This window comes from Seriola dumerili, unplaced genomic scaffold (genome assembly GCF_002260705.1).
Source record: "Seriola dumerili isolate Sdu_G_001 unplaced genomic scaffold, Sdu_1.0 BDQW01000089.1, whole genome shotgun sequence".
In the NCBI taxonomy this organism is placed as follows: Eukaryota; Metazoa; Chordata; class Actinopteri; order Carangiformes; family Carangidae; genus Seriola; species Seriola dumerili.
This window is the reverse complement of record NW_019174344.1, coordinates 811,150-827,437: the sequence shown is the minus strand read 5'-3', so window position 1 is coordinate 827,437 and position 16,288 is coordinate 811,150. Positions and strand designations below refer to the sequence as shown.

Sequence of the window (16,288 nt, the reverse complement as noted above, 5' to 3'; positions counted from 1 at the left end):
TCTCTGCTGTGAGGTGGTTCTCTTGAGGAACACAGCAGACATTATTTATATCTGAAGCAGTAGTGTTGTATTTGTGAAATAAAATAATATCTTCAAAGGCCAAAACACAGTAAAAACAGCAGTGAGCAGAGACAAGCACAAACTGTAGAAGCCATGCTCTACATCCTGTTCTCCACACTTGAGCAGAAGACCTCTGGAAAAATATTACTGCAAAGGCAGATTCCTTGTCCTCTGCTCTTCCAAAGCAACATCTTGTGAATTATTAAAACCACTTAACAGGTCATTCCTATGCAGTACTGTCTGCAGTCCTATTCAAAACAATTTCTGAATTAAGTAGAGGACACTTCCCTGCCGTTCACTTTTGTATTGTTCATAATATTAACCATAAACTGTCCCTTTGCCTCGGTATGTTATCCTTATTCCATGTATCCAAATTTCCAAGTCCAGTATACAGTAAAGAAAAATGGTAATAGAACATTTTGTGAATTTAAATCTCAACCTGGGACTTGAGTGTGTCAGTGTGTGGACTGTATTTCAGAGGTGCTATGAGGTGAATCTTAATGTTGAATTCATTGAACATAGCAATCTACAATACATCTGAAGATACAGCGATTCAGTGATGTAGTTGTTTCACATCACATGGTACACAATGACCTTTGGTCATTGATCACTGTCTTACAAACATATACAGTACACGTCAAATATATTAACATTAAATAATTGTCTCTTTTGTAGACATGTTTTTCAATTAGTCCCTGTTGAATATTACTGCAATAATTAGTAATTATATACTGTAAGACAGTAGGAAACTGATAAACATTCATAACTAAATATTAGTCTCTAAATAAAAATTGGATAGATTTTGTGGCAGTTACATCCCTGCCTTAACCAATGGATGCTGTTTATTTTCCATTATCATAGTATCTCTGCTGGAGAACAGTTTGTGCACAGCACAATACTTGGTTCCCACATTATTTCAATACCAACATTAACATTCTGACAGACACCTGCTGTGCCTTGTGAAAATGAAATGCACCTGTCACACACCGCATGATGCTGGGCTGTATCCTGTTATCCAGGAAAAACAAAACGAAGGCAGCGAGAGGGCTGAAAATGAAGGAGCAGACTGATGACACATGGTGAGACGTGGCACATGGTGAGGGGGAAAAGGGAGCGAGGGTTGAGCGGTTGATTGACAAGCAAATAAACAGATCACTTAACACCTTTCTTTAGCAGTCCCGGCTGATAATGTCCTCCTTCCTCCTCTGTTGCACCTGACTTTGATTCTGAATTATGAAACATGCCCTTATTTCTTTTCTGACTCCAAAGCCCCTTTCGTCTGAAAATGAATATTCTTGGACGGCAAAAATCTTCCTAAGCGCCATGACAGTGCTTAAAAGATTATTCATCAGAAGAGTTAAGTACTACAGACGTTGAGAAACTATTTTCCACCTTCAAAACTTTACCCAATCCTCAATACTCAAACTACCCCCACCAGACACAGACTTTTCAGCTGATATCTTTGGTTCCCTCTCTACTGAAAAGGTGGTGGCCATCAGTTGCCAATTCTCTGAACTCTCACACTCAGCCCTCTAGTTGAGTTCAAGGATCCAAAAAGTGTAACATGTAATAGTCCTACCACATGTCCATCCTGATCTCGCCAGCTCAAGGACGCATCTGTTCTTTCATTCACCCCTCTCACTGACAATGATGTGTCAAAACTTCTGACTGGTAGTCGTCCTACTACATGTATAGTGGACCCCATTCCCACCATCCTCCTCCAAGCCATATCTCTCACCATTGTGCCAGCAGAAACACGTGATAAATGCTTAACTGGCTCCTAGAACATTCCCAACCGTATTCAACCATATTCAGGGGGTGACTCGTCTGCTCAAAAAACCCTCACTTGACCTTGCTCAAGTTGAGAAGTATCGACTGGTCTTACTACTTTCATACAAGTGTATCAAAAGGGGGGTTTTCAAGCAGGTCTCAGAATTCCTCTCAAGGAATGACCTCCTTGATCTAAATCGGTCAGGCCATAAGAGGGGCCACTCCACTGAAACGGCTCTGTTGTCTGTGACAGCATCCCTCAAGGCAGCTGGAGCTGCAGCTCAGTCCTCTGTTCGTATCTTGCTTGACCTAATGGTATCCTTTGATACAGTGAACCGCCAAATCCTGCTATCCGTCCTCTCCGACATGGGCATCTTGGGCAAAGTGCTTTCTTGGTTTGAAACCTATCTCACTGGGCAGTCCTTCAGTGTGCCATGACAAGGACAAACATCCTTATCCAATTTGCTTCCCACAGGAGTGTCCCAAGGATTGATACTTAGACCCTTACTTTTTTTTCAATTTACACTACCTCCTTGGGTCCAATTATCCACTTGCATGGCTTCTCATATCACTGCTATGCAGACAACACCCAACTCTACCTGTTGTTCCCGCCAGACAATCCCATGGTCTCTGCACGGATTTTGGCTTGTCTCTCAAATATCCACATGGATGAAGGAACACTACCTTCAACTAAACCTCTCTCAGACTGAAGTCTTACTTATCCCAGTCAATCGCTCTCTCTATAACAATATCAATATCAAAATCGCCTCTTCATCTCAAACCTACACCAAGGTTACGAGAAACCTGGGAGTCATGTTTAGTGATGAGCTATCTTCACTGATCAGGTTTCATCCATCTTTCAGTCATGTCGCTTTGTCTATGCAACATAAGAAAAATCAGCTCTTACCTTACTCAGCATTCTACCCATCTCTTGGTCCAGGCCATGGGTATCTCTTGCCTGGACTACTGCAATGCCCTTCTGGCGACCTCCCATCACCTACAGTGAAACCATCTTTGATTAACCAAAAAGGGCACGTCACACCGCATCATTGACCTACACTGGCCACCCATGGCAGACCCAAATCAAATTCAAGTCACTAATACTTGCCTTCAGAGTGACTTCTGGGTCTGCACCCAACTACTTAAACTCAATCATACAGGCTTATGCTCTCTTTCATCCCCCACATTCCTCTAAGGAATGTTGTCTGGCATTGTCTTCTCTGCACACAAGGCAATCACAGCCTGTTCTCTTCTGTGATTCCACAATGGTGGAATAAGCTACTGAATGCTATCGGAGCAGCAGCATCCCTATCATAAGAATCTCTTGAAGATTCATTTCTTCTGAGAGCACCTCCTCTCCTAACACGTCCAACACGCTACCATGCCTAACTTGCACTTACTATGCACTTTTGGTGAACTTCTTTACCTGATTTCCTCGCACTTATTTAACAGATGTAGTGCTTAGTACTTACACCAAGGCCTCTTACTACACTGAAGCATTAGTGTTGTCCCTTACTTGTAAGTTGCAGATAAAAGCGTCTACCAAATGAGTAAATATAAATGTAAGTTAATGTAAAGACTTTCTCCTAGTGTTTAACCTTCTCTTCTGAGCACTACGAACACTGGGACTTGAGCTGTGTGTGGACATTAATACTGGTCATGGTGTGAAATTAAGATTAGTGATTTTGCTGGGGTATAGGGATTCAACGTTTTGGCAATACAGAAATGTCTGTTGAATATACTGGAAATACAGAGTAAGACCTTTACAACCATACTACCTATTAGCTAATAATGGTTTCGGTTTTTGAAAGTGAATTTCTCACCTCTCTTTCCTCCCCCAGGTGCAGACCACCACCATGTGCATCTCTGTCAGTCTGAGTGGGTCGGTGGTGCTGGGCTGCCTCTTCGCTCCCAAGGTCCACATCATCCTGTTTCAGCCACAGAAGAATGTCAGCACCCTCAGGGTGGCTACCACCCGCTTCAGCGTCACCACTGGCCCAGGCTCCAGTTTCTCTCAAGGTAACACCTGATACACAAAAACAAAGATAGTTACTCAAAACAGTAACACATTACCAATAACATAAATGATATATGATGTTATTATATTATTTGTAACTACTTTATCAGTATGTGTCCACCTTTAAGTCGCACCTCTAACACTGACTGTTGTATTTTCTTACCTTTTTCAAAATCATGCATGGTTCAGATCAGGGAAAACAGTTTGTCCAATGTTCTTTCATTGTTCCATTGTATTAAAATAATAAACCTTTCTGTTATTTCTGTAGAGGACAGAGGGCACCCACAGTTATATCTGGATAAGTAATTAAAAATGTAATACTAACACATACACACATAACTGCAAAACACTGAATTTCACCTAATTTCACATAGTTCAATACTTGATTATCATACAGCTAATTCATCTGTGAGTACATGGTCCTCTGGGCCGTTTACAGTACAGTAGCTCATTGGAAAAGGTATGGGACATGTGGTATATGTTTTTTTGCAATTCAAGAGAACTTAACTTTTTTTTTCTTGTTTAATGTTTTGTAGCATCAGCATCCAATGTTGTTCCAACAGTGTGTAACGGACGAGAGGTGGTGGACTCCACAACGTCCTCCTTGTGAAGATCAACTGAGTTCCTTTGCCAAGCATTGTAAACAGAGTTATATAATCACTAGTCCTGAATCAGGTGTCTCCGATATTAAAGAGGTCACACAGACGATTGTCCTGACTTAGTTGTCCTCAAAGTGCTGTGAGTACAATGTCCCAATTATTTTATTTTGTTCTTTGACTCGTAGCGATTTTAAATGAGATGCCAATAAAGTCGCATATAGCCCTTGTTTTTATTGAAGATTCTACTTGCAACAATGAAGTAAATTATAGTAAATCTGTTAAATGTAATATATACAAGACGTTTTTAATGTAGATTTTGGTGAACCAGTTTGTGCTTTCTTGTAATTTATGTAAATAAAATGTGTTTTTTATTAATACCAAAATGACTTGTAGTCAGACTATTTCTTTGCACATGATCATGATAGACAGTATATTCCAGAGGACAATATATGCAAAAAGACTGAGATTTTAACCTGCACAAGTCTGGCAAACATGCTGTCATAATACATTGTTTCATGTCATGTACCCCCTTGCCACTTTTAAACCTTATTGAACAAAGCACTTTGTTCTTCTTTACTTTGCTGCCATGCAAGGTGGCAGCCTGGCCCCTGCAATCAATTTCGAGTTCAGGTTCTTGGTCATGGGTGCTGCATCATGTGGACAGAGGGAGCCAGGGATTGAATCATCAACCCTATAATGAGTGGAAGTCCTGCTCTTCCTCTTGAGTCACAACCCTAAAAGAAAGCAACTTATGACTTGTATGAAAGAAGTGAGATTCAGGTAGTCAAGATGCTTGACTATAATTGTTCAATTTTGATTTCAGTTTGTGTTTAAAAGCTGAGCTGTCTAATATTTACCAGCTTCATCTGCGCCATCTGTCGAAACCAAACAGTCTCTACATGAAAATTACCAACTCAAATATCATCATCTGCTGATATGGGATAAAATCCACCAAAGCTGTCCTAGGAATACACACAGCAGTCAGTACTCCTGTGTACATGAAGCAGATGCTTTGGAAAATAGACCCATACAGGATCCATGACTTAACACTGCCATCTTGTGTCCACATCATTTGATCTAATCTTGTCCATTGCAACATGTAGGCAGCCCTGGGGCTTGCTGTAAATAGAGTATTTGCATATGGAGGAAGTGGCCTGATAATCAGTGTACTGTCTTACATTATTAGATCTGCTCTGTGGCCATAATCAAATTACTATTATATAAACCAGGTACAGCATGCACTGCAACAGCTCCTAGATGTGGAGGTGCGAGTAGGCATGTCAACATGTGTGTAGAGGTTAAAGAAAGAGCCCCACCATATTAAGCTGAATATTTACAGACATAATTATGAGAAAATACAGTGTTGTCTTTGGGCAAAATATCTGATCACCAATCTTTATTGTGGTTGTATGACACAGTTGGTAGCAGCAAATCCACCGTGTGCACAGGGAGAATGGGTTGTCAAGAACAAGCACAGGACAATGGGAATTGTTGCCAACAACACCACATACGGTACCACTGTCTAAGATATGTACACCAAGAGACACTATATCCACATATATTAATATCTGTATGTATTTTATTTTATATAACATTATTAACTACTTTATATACAGTTTTGCATACAGGGATGGTTGGTTGATGGTTAGCTGGAGAGGAGAGAAGAAAAAAAACAGTTCTGAGGACTTTTTCTCAGATTTTTGAGAGTTCAGTTCAGCTACTGAAGCTGCCAAATAAATGTAGTGGAGCAGAAAGTACAATATTTCCCCCTGAAATGTAATGGAGTGGAAGTATAAAATAGCCTAGCATAAAAATGGAAATACTTAAGTAAAATGCAAGTAGCCTACCTCAGCAGTGTACTAAAGTACGCTACAGTACTTGAGTAAATATACTTAGGTATTTCAACCACTACACAACCGTGAAGCTACATGTTTTAAGATGTCAACTTAACAAAGCACAGTGGTTGTTGTGAACTGTGGAAAGGATCAAATTTCTGTCCATTAGAAGCAACGTAACTGAACCGTTATAGAAATATATTATACCTATATTAGTGGTGGGTTATTAGTGAGCCTCATTTATAAGCCTGTTTTGTTTGACGTGGCTCTCCTTATTTCAGTTTTGAATGTTGTGGGAGGCAGAGGACAATATACATAGGTACATACGGGTGATGGCTCGAAGTCTGTTTCCCCATCGACGTGTAACCTCATCACAACCCTAACCAACGGGGAAGGAGGGTGGGCACCTCCAGGAAACGGGGTTAACGGAGGCAAACAAACACTATTTGATGGGCTTAAAACTGGACTTGGGTAGGTGGCAGTGTTGCTGATACCTAGCTGGAGAAAGGGAAGAATACAGTTGAGCTCCGCCTCTTCCTCTCGCTGTAAAGTGATTGTAAACTTCCTGGAAATCAGAATCCAAGTCAGCTGTCTTCAGTCTGTTGCTCCAGCAGCGGGGAGGAGAAGCTGTGTTTCTGACTGCTTTTTTCTGACACCGTTAAAATTAAAAAGGTGAGGTCTGCAGCTGCTGATGGAAATTCACTATCCGTCTTCCGGATAAACTGGGGAGGGCGGAGGTTGCCTTGGTTGCCTTGTTCCAAAACACATAATACTGTTGCAAAATGTGTGGATTGCTATTACTTTATACAGTAGCAGACTGTTAAGTACTTAGTAACTACATAAATGGAGAATTCGTTCATTTTGATGAACAGCCAGAGAGCGCTAGCTGGCGAATATGGGCATGCCTGAGCTTGTCCAGGCATCATGCCGAGTGACCAACGTGACCAGTGACCAAAGTTTCTGTGCATGGTTTTCAGCAGGGAGCATGGCACCAAAGAGAAGGGCTGCTTCAGCTGCCAAGGCGGGTGGCAAGAAGGTCAAGGCGGAGCCAAAGACACCAAAGCCCAAGGATGCCTTCGCTTCTGCTAAAGAGGCCCTTTTGGCTGCAGGGCCACAGGTAAAAGGCAAGAGAAAGGTGGACGAGCAATGCTCACTGTCAAGCTCTGGAGAGGTAAGAAAGATGCTTTGCAATGTTAGGTATCCTCAAAGTATTCATTCATATGTATATCAAGGGGAATTACTGAATTTTATGCAACCTTATTTAAAGTGTGAAAATTGTTCTGTATTGCCTCCACAGGTATATGAGGACTATGACTGCATGCTCAATCAGACAAACGTTGGACATAACAATAATAAGTTTTATGTCATTCAAGTTATTAAAGCAAACAACAAATACCATACATGGAACAGATGGGGTAGAGTGGTAAGTTTGTCCTGCCACAGATTCCTACTAAACTACCTTTGTTACTTCATTTTGTTTGTATTTTTCAATTCTTAAATATTAGAAACCCTTGCACTTTTTCAGTGGGATGAAAACATCTGGGACATGTTTCCTTATATTTTATTGTATATGTATTCTGCATGTTCAAAAGGGCTTCCTTCTTCAGTAGATCCTTAGTGAGTTCAAATAATTACAGAACATGTTAATGTGAACATGACTGGTGATGTGGTGATAATGTCTGGATAAATTGCCTCTGATTGCCTCATCTCTAATCTGAATTCAGGGGGAAGTGGGACAGTCCAAACTTAACACGTTTGATAAGGCTGAGAATGCCGTCAAGGACTTTGAGAAAAAGTTTAAAGACAAGACAAAGAACAACTGGAGCGACCGGATGACTTTTGTGTCTCACCCTGGGAAGTACACTCTGATTGAGGTGGATGGAGAGCAGGATGCTGAGGTCAAGGTAATGTAAATATAAATCTCCCTGGAACAAGGAGTGTGAATATGAATCCATAAATCATAGGAATTATCAGAATTAGAAATGAGTAGAATCAGTTACCACTACCCGTGACAGACTTCATCAAAGAAATTGATGAAAAATTAGCAAAATCTCACAGTACGCCTGTCTGATATTGCAGGTGGACAGTGTTGATGGAACGACTGTCAAAGTCACAAAAAATGTCCTGCCTTGCACCCTTGACAACGCTACAGAACACCTCATCGAACTCATTTTCAGCAATGACATGTTCAAGGAGGCGATGGAATGTATGAACTTAGGTGGGTGTGTTTCACTGTGCTTACCCTTTAATACAAACCAGTTCATGTAGTCTGCAGTTCAGTGTGCATAAGTACCTGTCTTGTAACATGCCAGTTGGGGAGGAGTAAATGTTGCACTGAACATGGTGCTAATCTCCAAGCTTTTTGTGCTTTTTTTTTGTGTTACAGGCAAATAACGTCTCCATTGCCACAAAGGGCAAAGCCTTCATTTACATAACACATCACCTTATCTAAGCATTTTGAACGTATCTAATCAATGTCTTGGGCTTTGCTTACACAATCCTTATGATGACACGTTTGTTTTCTTACATCTGGAAGTAGCTGAAGAAACAGAAACAGTGAAGAAACAGTGTGCAGTGTTAGGGAAAATACACTGTGCAACACGCCTTTTCCTGGCAAAAACAAAGAAAACATACTGGTGTGGTTGGGATTTATATTTTTGTGTGCATGTATGTGGCTGTTATCCAGACATCAAGAAGATGCCTTTGGGCAAGCTCAGCAAGGTGCAGATTGCAAAGGGCTTTGATGTGTTGGAGGAGATTGAGGCAGCCATGAACCTAAAAAGTGGACGAGCACGTCTGGAAGAACTTTCCTCAAGGTTCTTCACCACAGTCCCACACAACTTTGGCCGGAACAGACCGCCAACCATCGACAACAAAGAGATTGTGGATAAGAAGAAAGAGATGCTTATGGTTAGATTTTTCTTTAGATTTGATGTTGGAGCTGTCTTTTTATGATGTTTTCTCAGCCCTAAAGTCACTCTCCTTTTTACACGCTCTATAAAGGTGCTGGCTGACATTGAGCTTGCCCAGACTCTGAAGTCAGAGACTGAGAAGGCTCAGGAAGAGATGATAGAGACAGTTCCTCATCCTCGAGACCAAGACTACAATTCTCTCATGTGCAAGCTCACTCTAATGGACAAGAAAGCAGAAACTTTCAAGGTACTGTGTCATAAGTGATAATAAGTTTCAGTAAATACAAATTCTTTGTACTGTCATGACTGATCTCAGACCATTTTCCATTCATTTTTGTCCACTAATATCAACTCTTTTTTTTTTTTGCATTTACAGATCATAGAACAATACCTGAAAGCGACTTCAGGTGACTATCGCAAACCAAAAATTATCAATGTTTGGGAAGTCGATCGAGAGACAGAGGTAAGAACCACAGTCGATCTTGTTTAATGCAACACAGAGGACTGAAGTCCTGTGACCAAACACATACATTGCACGTTACAGGGAGAGCGCTTCAGCGAGAATGATAGTTTGGAAAACCGCCGTCTGCTGTGGCATGGTACAAACATAGCTGTGGTGGCGGCTATCCTGAAGAGTGGTCTGAGGATAATGCCCCATTCAGGAGGCCGTGTTGGTTGTGGAATCTATTTTGCATCTGAAAACAGCAAGTCTGCATGTTATGGTGAGAGTGTATGAAGACAAGGATTAAAGAAGATGATAATGACATTGATTGCAATCATAATGATACTATGGTGTTTGAAACATCATGTTTTCTGCCATGTGTTTTTAGTGCGCACGTCTAAAAACACTGGAGTGATGTTTCTGAGTGAGGTAGCCCTCGGCAAAGAATATACCATCACCAAAGATAACAGTTCTCTGAAGAAGGCTCCTGCAGGCCATGACAGTGTGGTGGCAAGAGGAACAGTGGAACCAGGTACAATACTTCCTCAGTTTTATTCATTTAGTAAAGCATATTATACCGTCAAGGTCACCGCCAGTACACTGAGAGAGCCACGCCTTTTATGACTAAAAGCTTGACCAGTTGACCAGTGGTTCCACAACAGTTTTCAACTATGTCTTCAATTTAGCACATTGACCATACACAGTCCAGTCATATACTAGGTTTTGACCTAGTCTTGTTTAATTGCAGTTCATGCTCAAGATCATGTTATTTTAATAAAATTCTACTTGGCGTATTTTTTTTTTTTTTTTTTACTTATTTGCACAATATTGACACAATGAAAGCATTTGAGAACTGCTGTGTTAAATTACACCATGCAGCATCTTTTGTTTGGTAAAGTTGTGAACTGCTGTGTTTTCAGATCCCTCTAAGGACACATTCATCACCCTGGAGGGCAAGAAGATTTCTGTGCCTCAGGGTAAGCCCATACAGCAGCCCCAGTTCTCAGACAGCTATTTCAGCAACAGTGAATATCTCATCTACAAAGAGAGCCAGTGTCGCCTTCGCTACCTGCTGGAGCTGAACATGTAGCACTAATGCAACTCAGGGAAAGAGTCAGGTCCTTTGAAAGAGAAATGCTCCTTATTCCTTCTGTGTAAGGGGCTTCTTAAAAAGCTTGGCTATGCTGTTTTCTAATTAGCTAATCTAATCATTGTGTAGATGTTCCTACCATAAATGACATATACTTCTCTGTGCCTTATATTTTGCACACTGTAAAACTGGCCTGAGTTTGATGGACTATATATCCTTTATAACACATACATGACAAACTGCATTTACCTTTTCCTTTACCATGATAAAGTGGGTGTCCTTTCACTATTCTCCTTTCAGGATCTTTTATCTGATATTGGTTTTTAAACATCTAAAAGGCCTCTAAATATTTGCACTATTTTGTTTTTGAATTACATCCTGCACCTTGTGTTCTCTCTGAGTAGCTTACCTTTTAAATATTGCATTATTTAATCCAAGCAGAAATGAAAATGTAAACCTGTCCCTCAGAGATGAAAATATCTCAGATCTTTAGAAGGAATTTGTTGTATGCTGTTGCAGTTATATGGACATTTTGAGTAACAACAATGATGTTATATAGTAAAGCAGAAGTAAAAATGGTACCCTATGCACAGAAATGTTTACAGGTGGGAAGTATGAGGTTAAGTTTGTGGCTAATGTCCAAGCACTGTTATAAATCTAATATTTTGTTGGACTCTGAAGAAAGTGCTTCTGTTGTGTAAAGTAATATAATATGTAAGTCATAAAAAGCTTGGCCCGCTTTCTTGCCCAGCAGGTCTTCCAGCTACATTATGGTGATACCACATGTCACCTTATGGTGTCACTTGTGAGTAACTCCCTTTGGAATGTAATTGCCACAAACATTACTTTAACTCGGGGGTATTCAATTAAAACTGAAAGAGGTCCAGTCAGACAAATTTTACTTCAGCAAAGGTGAGTGGGTCCAAGGTGGTGGGGGGATTACAAATAATAACTTCCTTAATAACAAATGTTCTTTTCCCATTTCAAGCAAAATAAGGGCTGTAATAAGTAGTGAGTACATAACAGAGAGTGCATCTTAAAATAAAGTGCTTGACTTCAGAACGGTGAAATAAAAAGTGTGGCTTGAATTTAGCTTTTTCTCCTTTTTTGTTGACTCCATTCCACATCTTCACAATCTCAACCATTTTTCATAATAAACAATCTCAACACACCCAAATAAATAGCTTTAACACCTTCTTTTCTCTTTCTTTCCCTCGTATACCCCCCCCCCCCCCGCCCAGCTTCCCAACCACTCATTTCTCCTGACTGTTGCCTTCTGTTGTAGACTGTATATAAAATGCTCTCCTCTAGCAATGATTGGCTCTGTCAAGTTTTAATATTTCTCAATATTTTATGGGTTATAGTTCCAGGTCCGGCTTGAAACAATGATTAGTCAATAAACTAAAGTTCCCCTCCAACTTGTTGCAGTCTTTTTCTCTTTGGATGTTGAGCGTTAAGACTTTCCAGTCATAGATCAGTCACTGTCCACTATTTATGTGTTTCATGTAAGGAAATGATTTATCTTGCAGGATGACATTTGACAAAAAAGTAATATAATTAATTAGCATCATAGTAATACAGTATGTGGAGAAAACAACAGTGATGGTAGTGTGTGAATATGTTAAGTATTTTCATATTCTGTATTAACATCCTGTGTAGTCAATTGGAAATGTATGTGATTAAATAATCCTGTTTGCAGTATCAGTTTTGCGTTACAATATAAGAAAGTATTCAGTACCTTACGTTAACTGGGTTATGAGTACGAAGTAACTAAGTACACTTTAGTAAGTATTGTACTCAATACAGTGCTGAGGTACTTGCACTTTACTTTCCAGTAGTATTTCCATCTGATACTACATGTCAGGCAAGTAACATTTTTATTCCAGATTAAGTTTTCACATACAGAAATTCAAAATATTTGATAAAATAGGATGCCTGTTATAGACTCCTCACCAGTCAACAATAGTAAAATGTTGCATGCTTATTTGGGCCCAACTGGTAAATGTGAGTTTCCCTGTGAAACTGGTGGCAGTTAGGACCCAGGGAAGACTGGGCTCTGGAGGGGGACAGTGGAGTGTGTGTCTATTTGAAAGAAAAAAAGACACACACAATCACACACAATACAATGTGTGACAGTCACTGCCATACACAGCACAGGACAGGAAGGAGAGTGTTTCTGGAGGAGGGGTGATGCAAAAGATCAAGCATCATCTCCCATCTAAAATCATCATGGACTGATCAGTGATCAGCACTTCTTAAATTAGAGATATACATGTGTCAGGAGACTGGACATCTGGAGCCTCTACAGAAGAACCAAAATTCCGACACTGAGTTGACTGGATTTGAAGACATGGATTTTTAACTGGAGCACTGACTATTTTAGTTTTTGTAAATTACTAAACTAATTAAGCAGGGCTACCACTGGTTTGGGCTGATATAAACAATATGAGGGAATTCAATAGAAGCTTTGTCAAGTCAGACACCTGCTCAACCTGTTTGGTCTGAACTGCATCGCATAAACAGAGAGTGGATTATGGGTAAGTTATTTATTTGCATAATCAGTTTTTTTTCTTTCCTTTTTTAAATTCTGTATATATTTTTTATTTTATTTTTGGTGATCAAAAACTAAACGGAATTTTATTTATTCTTGTTATGATGGCACTGCTATTTTCTAAATACTCTAAGTCTGTTTCATATTTACTATCAGTGCACCATTGCATCTTATATATAGGACGCAGGATGAATGTCAGGCATTGATATGTTCCAAAACGATATTTTCAGCTTTTTGAAGCTGAAATTTGTCAAGCCAAATTGTCCAAACTAAACTGGTACAAATCTTGGTGGAGAATCTGCTCTGATTGCCTTGTCAGCACTTATAGAAAGGACAGACTTGTATTTTTCCAGTAGTAATGGATTTATGATATCTCAAATCAGTTTTGTTCAATCACCCAAAAAGACCTCACACACCTGCACATTTGCTTTTGTTTACTCAGAAAAGCTGTTCTTTAGTATATAATCAGTTTGTTACTCCTTGTTTATGGATTCTCCTTTCTTATATAAAGTTAGTGTCAAGTTAGTGTTTAACTGTGTCAACAAAGAGTGTTAAAGAAACAAACCTGAGTGCAGGTGGACTGTGGAAGACCCTAACTGAGATCACTGGGAGCGAACAAGGCTATTCTTTGCTTTGTTTTTCTGTAAACAGTGTTTAACTTACCCACAATTATGTCTGTTTACACCTAAAACATGGTAACTGTTGACCAAATTGACATGCTGAAATGCTCCATCATTTCAGTTAGAAATGAGCAGTTAGCATACATTTAATTGCAATATGTTCTCAATTAATTAATTTCAATTCATACATACTGTATGTTTGTATATGGGCAAAGCATATGCACATGGAAAAATTTTTAGATTCAAGTGTCGTCACTGCCTTAAATTTTTTTCTGTCTTCTTCCATTTACAGACTGTTTCTGTCTTTTCAACATAGGACATCCAGACATGAAGACATCTGACAAACAAATGGAAGAAGTTTTGAACATATAATGGCCGACAAGACTGACCCCATGATAGCCTCTGTGCCAAGTCCATCATCCATTACAAACCTCACCACTGCCCTATGGGAGCCCAATCCTACCGTGCCTGCCGATGTGAGCGTCGTCACAAGCTCCCAGTCCCAGATCAAAGACCTTTTCGGGTTATTTTGCATGGTGACCCTTAACCTCATTGCTTTGTTGGCCAACACTGGTGTGATGGTGGCCATTGCTCGTGCGCCTCACCTGAAGAGGTTTGCTTTTGTGTGTCATCTCTGTGCAGTGGACCTGCTGTGTGCCATCCTGCTCATGCCTTTGGGGATCATATCCAGCTCAGCATTCTTCGGCACTGTGGTGTTTACTGTTCTGGAGTGTCAGGTTTACATCTTTCTCAATGTGTTCCTCATCTGTCTGTCTATCCTCACTATCACAGCCATCAGTGTGGAGCGTTACTTCTATATCGTACACCCAATGCGTTATGAAGTTAAGATGACCATCAACCTCGCTATTGGTGTAATGCTCCTAATCTGGGTTAAGTCCGTCCTCTTGGCTTTGGTCACACTGTTTGGGTGGCCAGCTTATGGACATCAGAGCTCCATTGCTGCAGCTCACTGCTCTCTCCACGCGAGCCACAGTCGTTTGAGAAGAGTATTTGCTGTGCTCTTCAGTGTGGTGTGTTTCCTGGTTCCTGCAGTGGTTATCTTTGCCGTTTACTGTGCCGTTTACAAGGTGGCTCGTTCTGCAGCCCTGCAGCAAGTCCCTGCTGTGCCAACGTGGGCAAATGCGAGCCCTGCAAAGGATCGCTCTGACTCCATCAATAGCCAGACCACCATGATCACCACCACCCGCACTCTGCCCCAAAGACTATCTCCAGAGAGGGCCTTCAGTGGAGGCAAGGCTGCGCTTACTTTGGTATTCATTGTGGGCCAGTTCTTAGTTTGTTGGTTGCCCTACTTTATCTTCCATCTGCAAATGTCTCTGACTGGCTCCATGCAGAGCCCTGGGGACTTAGAAGAGGCAGTCACCTGGCTTGCTTACTCCTCCTTTGCAGTTAATCCATTCTTCTATGGCCTGTTGAACAGACAGATCAGAGAGGAGTTGGTAAAGTTTCGACGCTGCTGCTTGACCCAGCCTGTAGAGTTTGGGGCATCCAGCCACGAGGGCTCCCTTCAGGAGAACTTCCTCCAGTTCATCCAGAGAACCACGAGCACAGCTGAAACCCACTCCAACTGTGTCAACTCCAGTCCCAGAATCACTACAGATCAGGGAATAAAGATCCCTGGACAAATACCTGAGGAAAATGCTTAAACATTGACCAACATGCGCGATGGACTACAGTGCTAATATATCGGCCATGCAAATGTTTACATGTGCACCATTTTTCCTTAATGGTTCACATTACAGGTCTATCTTAAAACAATACTGACAAGCCCATTTGTACACTGAAAGGATTATTGGTTCCTCCTTATTGTTCCTCCTGTCCCTACCACCCACACAGAGGTCCCGTCTTTAAAACAGTTTCCATGTAAAACCCACAGTCATTTTTCTGTGCAAAAATCCCCACTTGATTTGAATAACTGCTGAAACCTCACATTATATTCAGATGAATTTAGGAATGTTTATTTTACTGTGGAATGTGCCCCCCATCACCTACATTGAAACTGCCTAAACAAGGTACAGTATATCTTTGTGGCCAGTGGAACCATTACAGTGACCAGTAATGCTTTTAATGTACATATGGAAATGTCGGTATTGTTTTAGGACAGACCTGGAAAAATGTGAATCTATACTTTAAATACGTGTTAAATGTTCAGTGCCTTTTACAGTTTAATTCAGAGAGGCTTTCTCATTATAGGTCAAGGTGCTATGGCTGTACTGTAACATGAAATATTGAAATAGTGATAAATGTTCTTCTATGTGTATTTTTACAATATATTACAATTGGCCTGGTTTAATGATGTTTGTAGAAATGTTTTATATGTTTATAAGTGTGTAAATGTGGAGTATAACTACATTAACAAGGTCATGATTGG

At 40.4% G+C, this 16,288-nt stretch overlaps 3 protein-coding genes across 4 annotated transcripts in view; all 3 read left to right on the top strand.

Moving 5' to 3' along the window:
- grm2 (glutamate metabotropic receptor 2) overlaps positions 1-4,774 on the top strand; it is a 33,882-nt gene extending 29,108 nt beyond the window's left edge. Inside the window, exons 5-6 of one of the 2 annotated variants that reach the window (XM_022745651.1) lie at positions 3,672-3,849; positions 4,384-4,774. In XM_022745651.1, coding sequence (XP_022601372.1) covers positions 3,672-3,849; positions 4,384-4,457 — 252 coding nt within the window. In that variant the 3' untranslated portion in view covers positions 4,458-4,774. Of the gene's footprint in view, positions 1-3,671; positions 3,850-4,115; positions 4,174-4,383 lie in introns of those variants that run through there. The other variant, XM_022745652.1, reaches the window with a different exon arrangement.
- A 2,085-nt stretch (positions 4,775-6,859) lies between these two features.
- Positions 6,860-11,887, top strand: parp3 (poly(ADP-ribose) polymerase family member 3). Its single transcript, XM_022745662.1, has 11 exons — positions 6,860-6,953; positions 7,259-7,452; positions 7,579-7,704; positions 8,006-8,185; positions 8,361-8,499; positions 8,968-9,191; positions 9,285-9,440; positions 9,570-9,656; positions 9,738-9,915; positions 10,024-10,167; positions 10,556-11,887. Exons 2-11 carry the CDS (start codon positions 7,267-7,269, stop codon positions 10,723-10,725), a joined length of 1,590 nt encoding a protein of 529 aa, XP_022601383.1. The 5' UTR covers positions 6,860-6,953; positions 7,259-7,266; the 3' UTR covers positions 10,726-11,887.
- Positions 11,888-12,980: 1,093 nt separating this feature from the next.
- On the top strand, positions 12,981-16,288 carry LOC111222116 (probable G-protein coupled receptor). The gene is made up of 2 exons (XM_022745690.1): positions 12,981-13,262; positions 14,189-16,288. Exon 2 carries the CDS (start codon positions 14,268-14,270, stop codon positions 15,561-15,563), a length of 1,296 nt encoding a protein of 431 aa, XP_022601411.1. The 5' UTR covers positions 12,981-13,262; positions 14,189-14,267; the 3' UTR covers positions 15,564-16,288.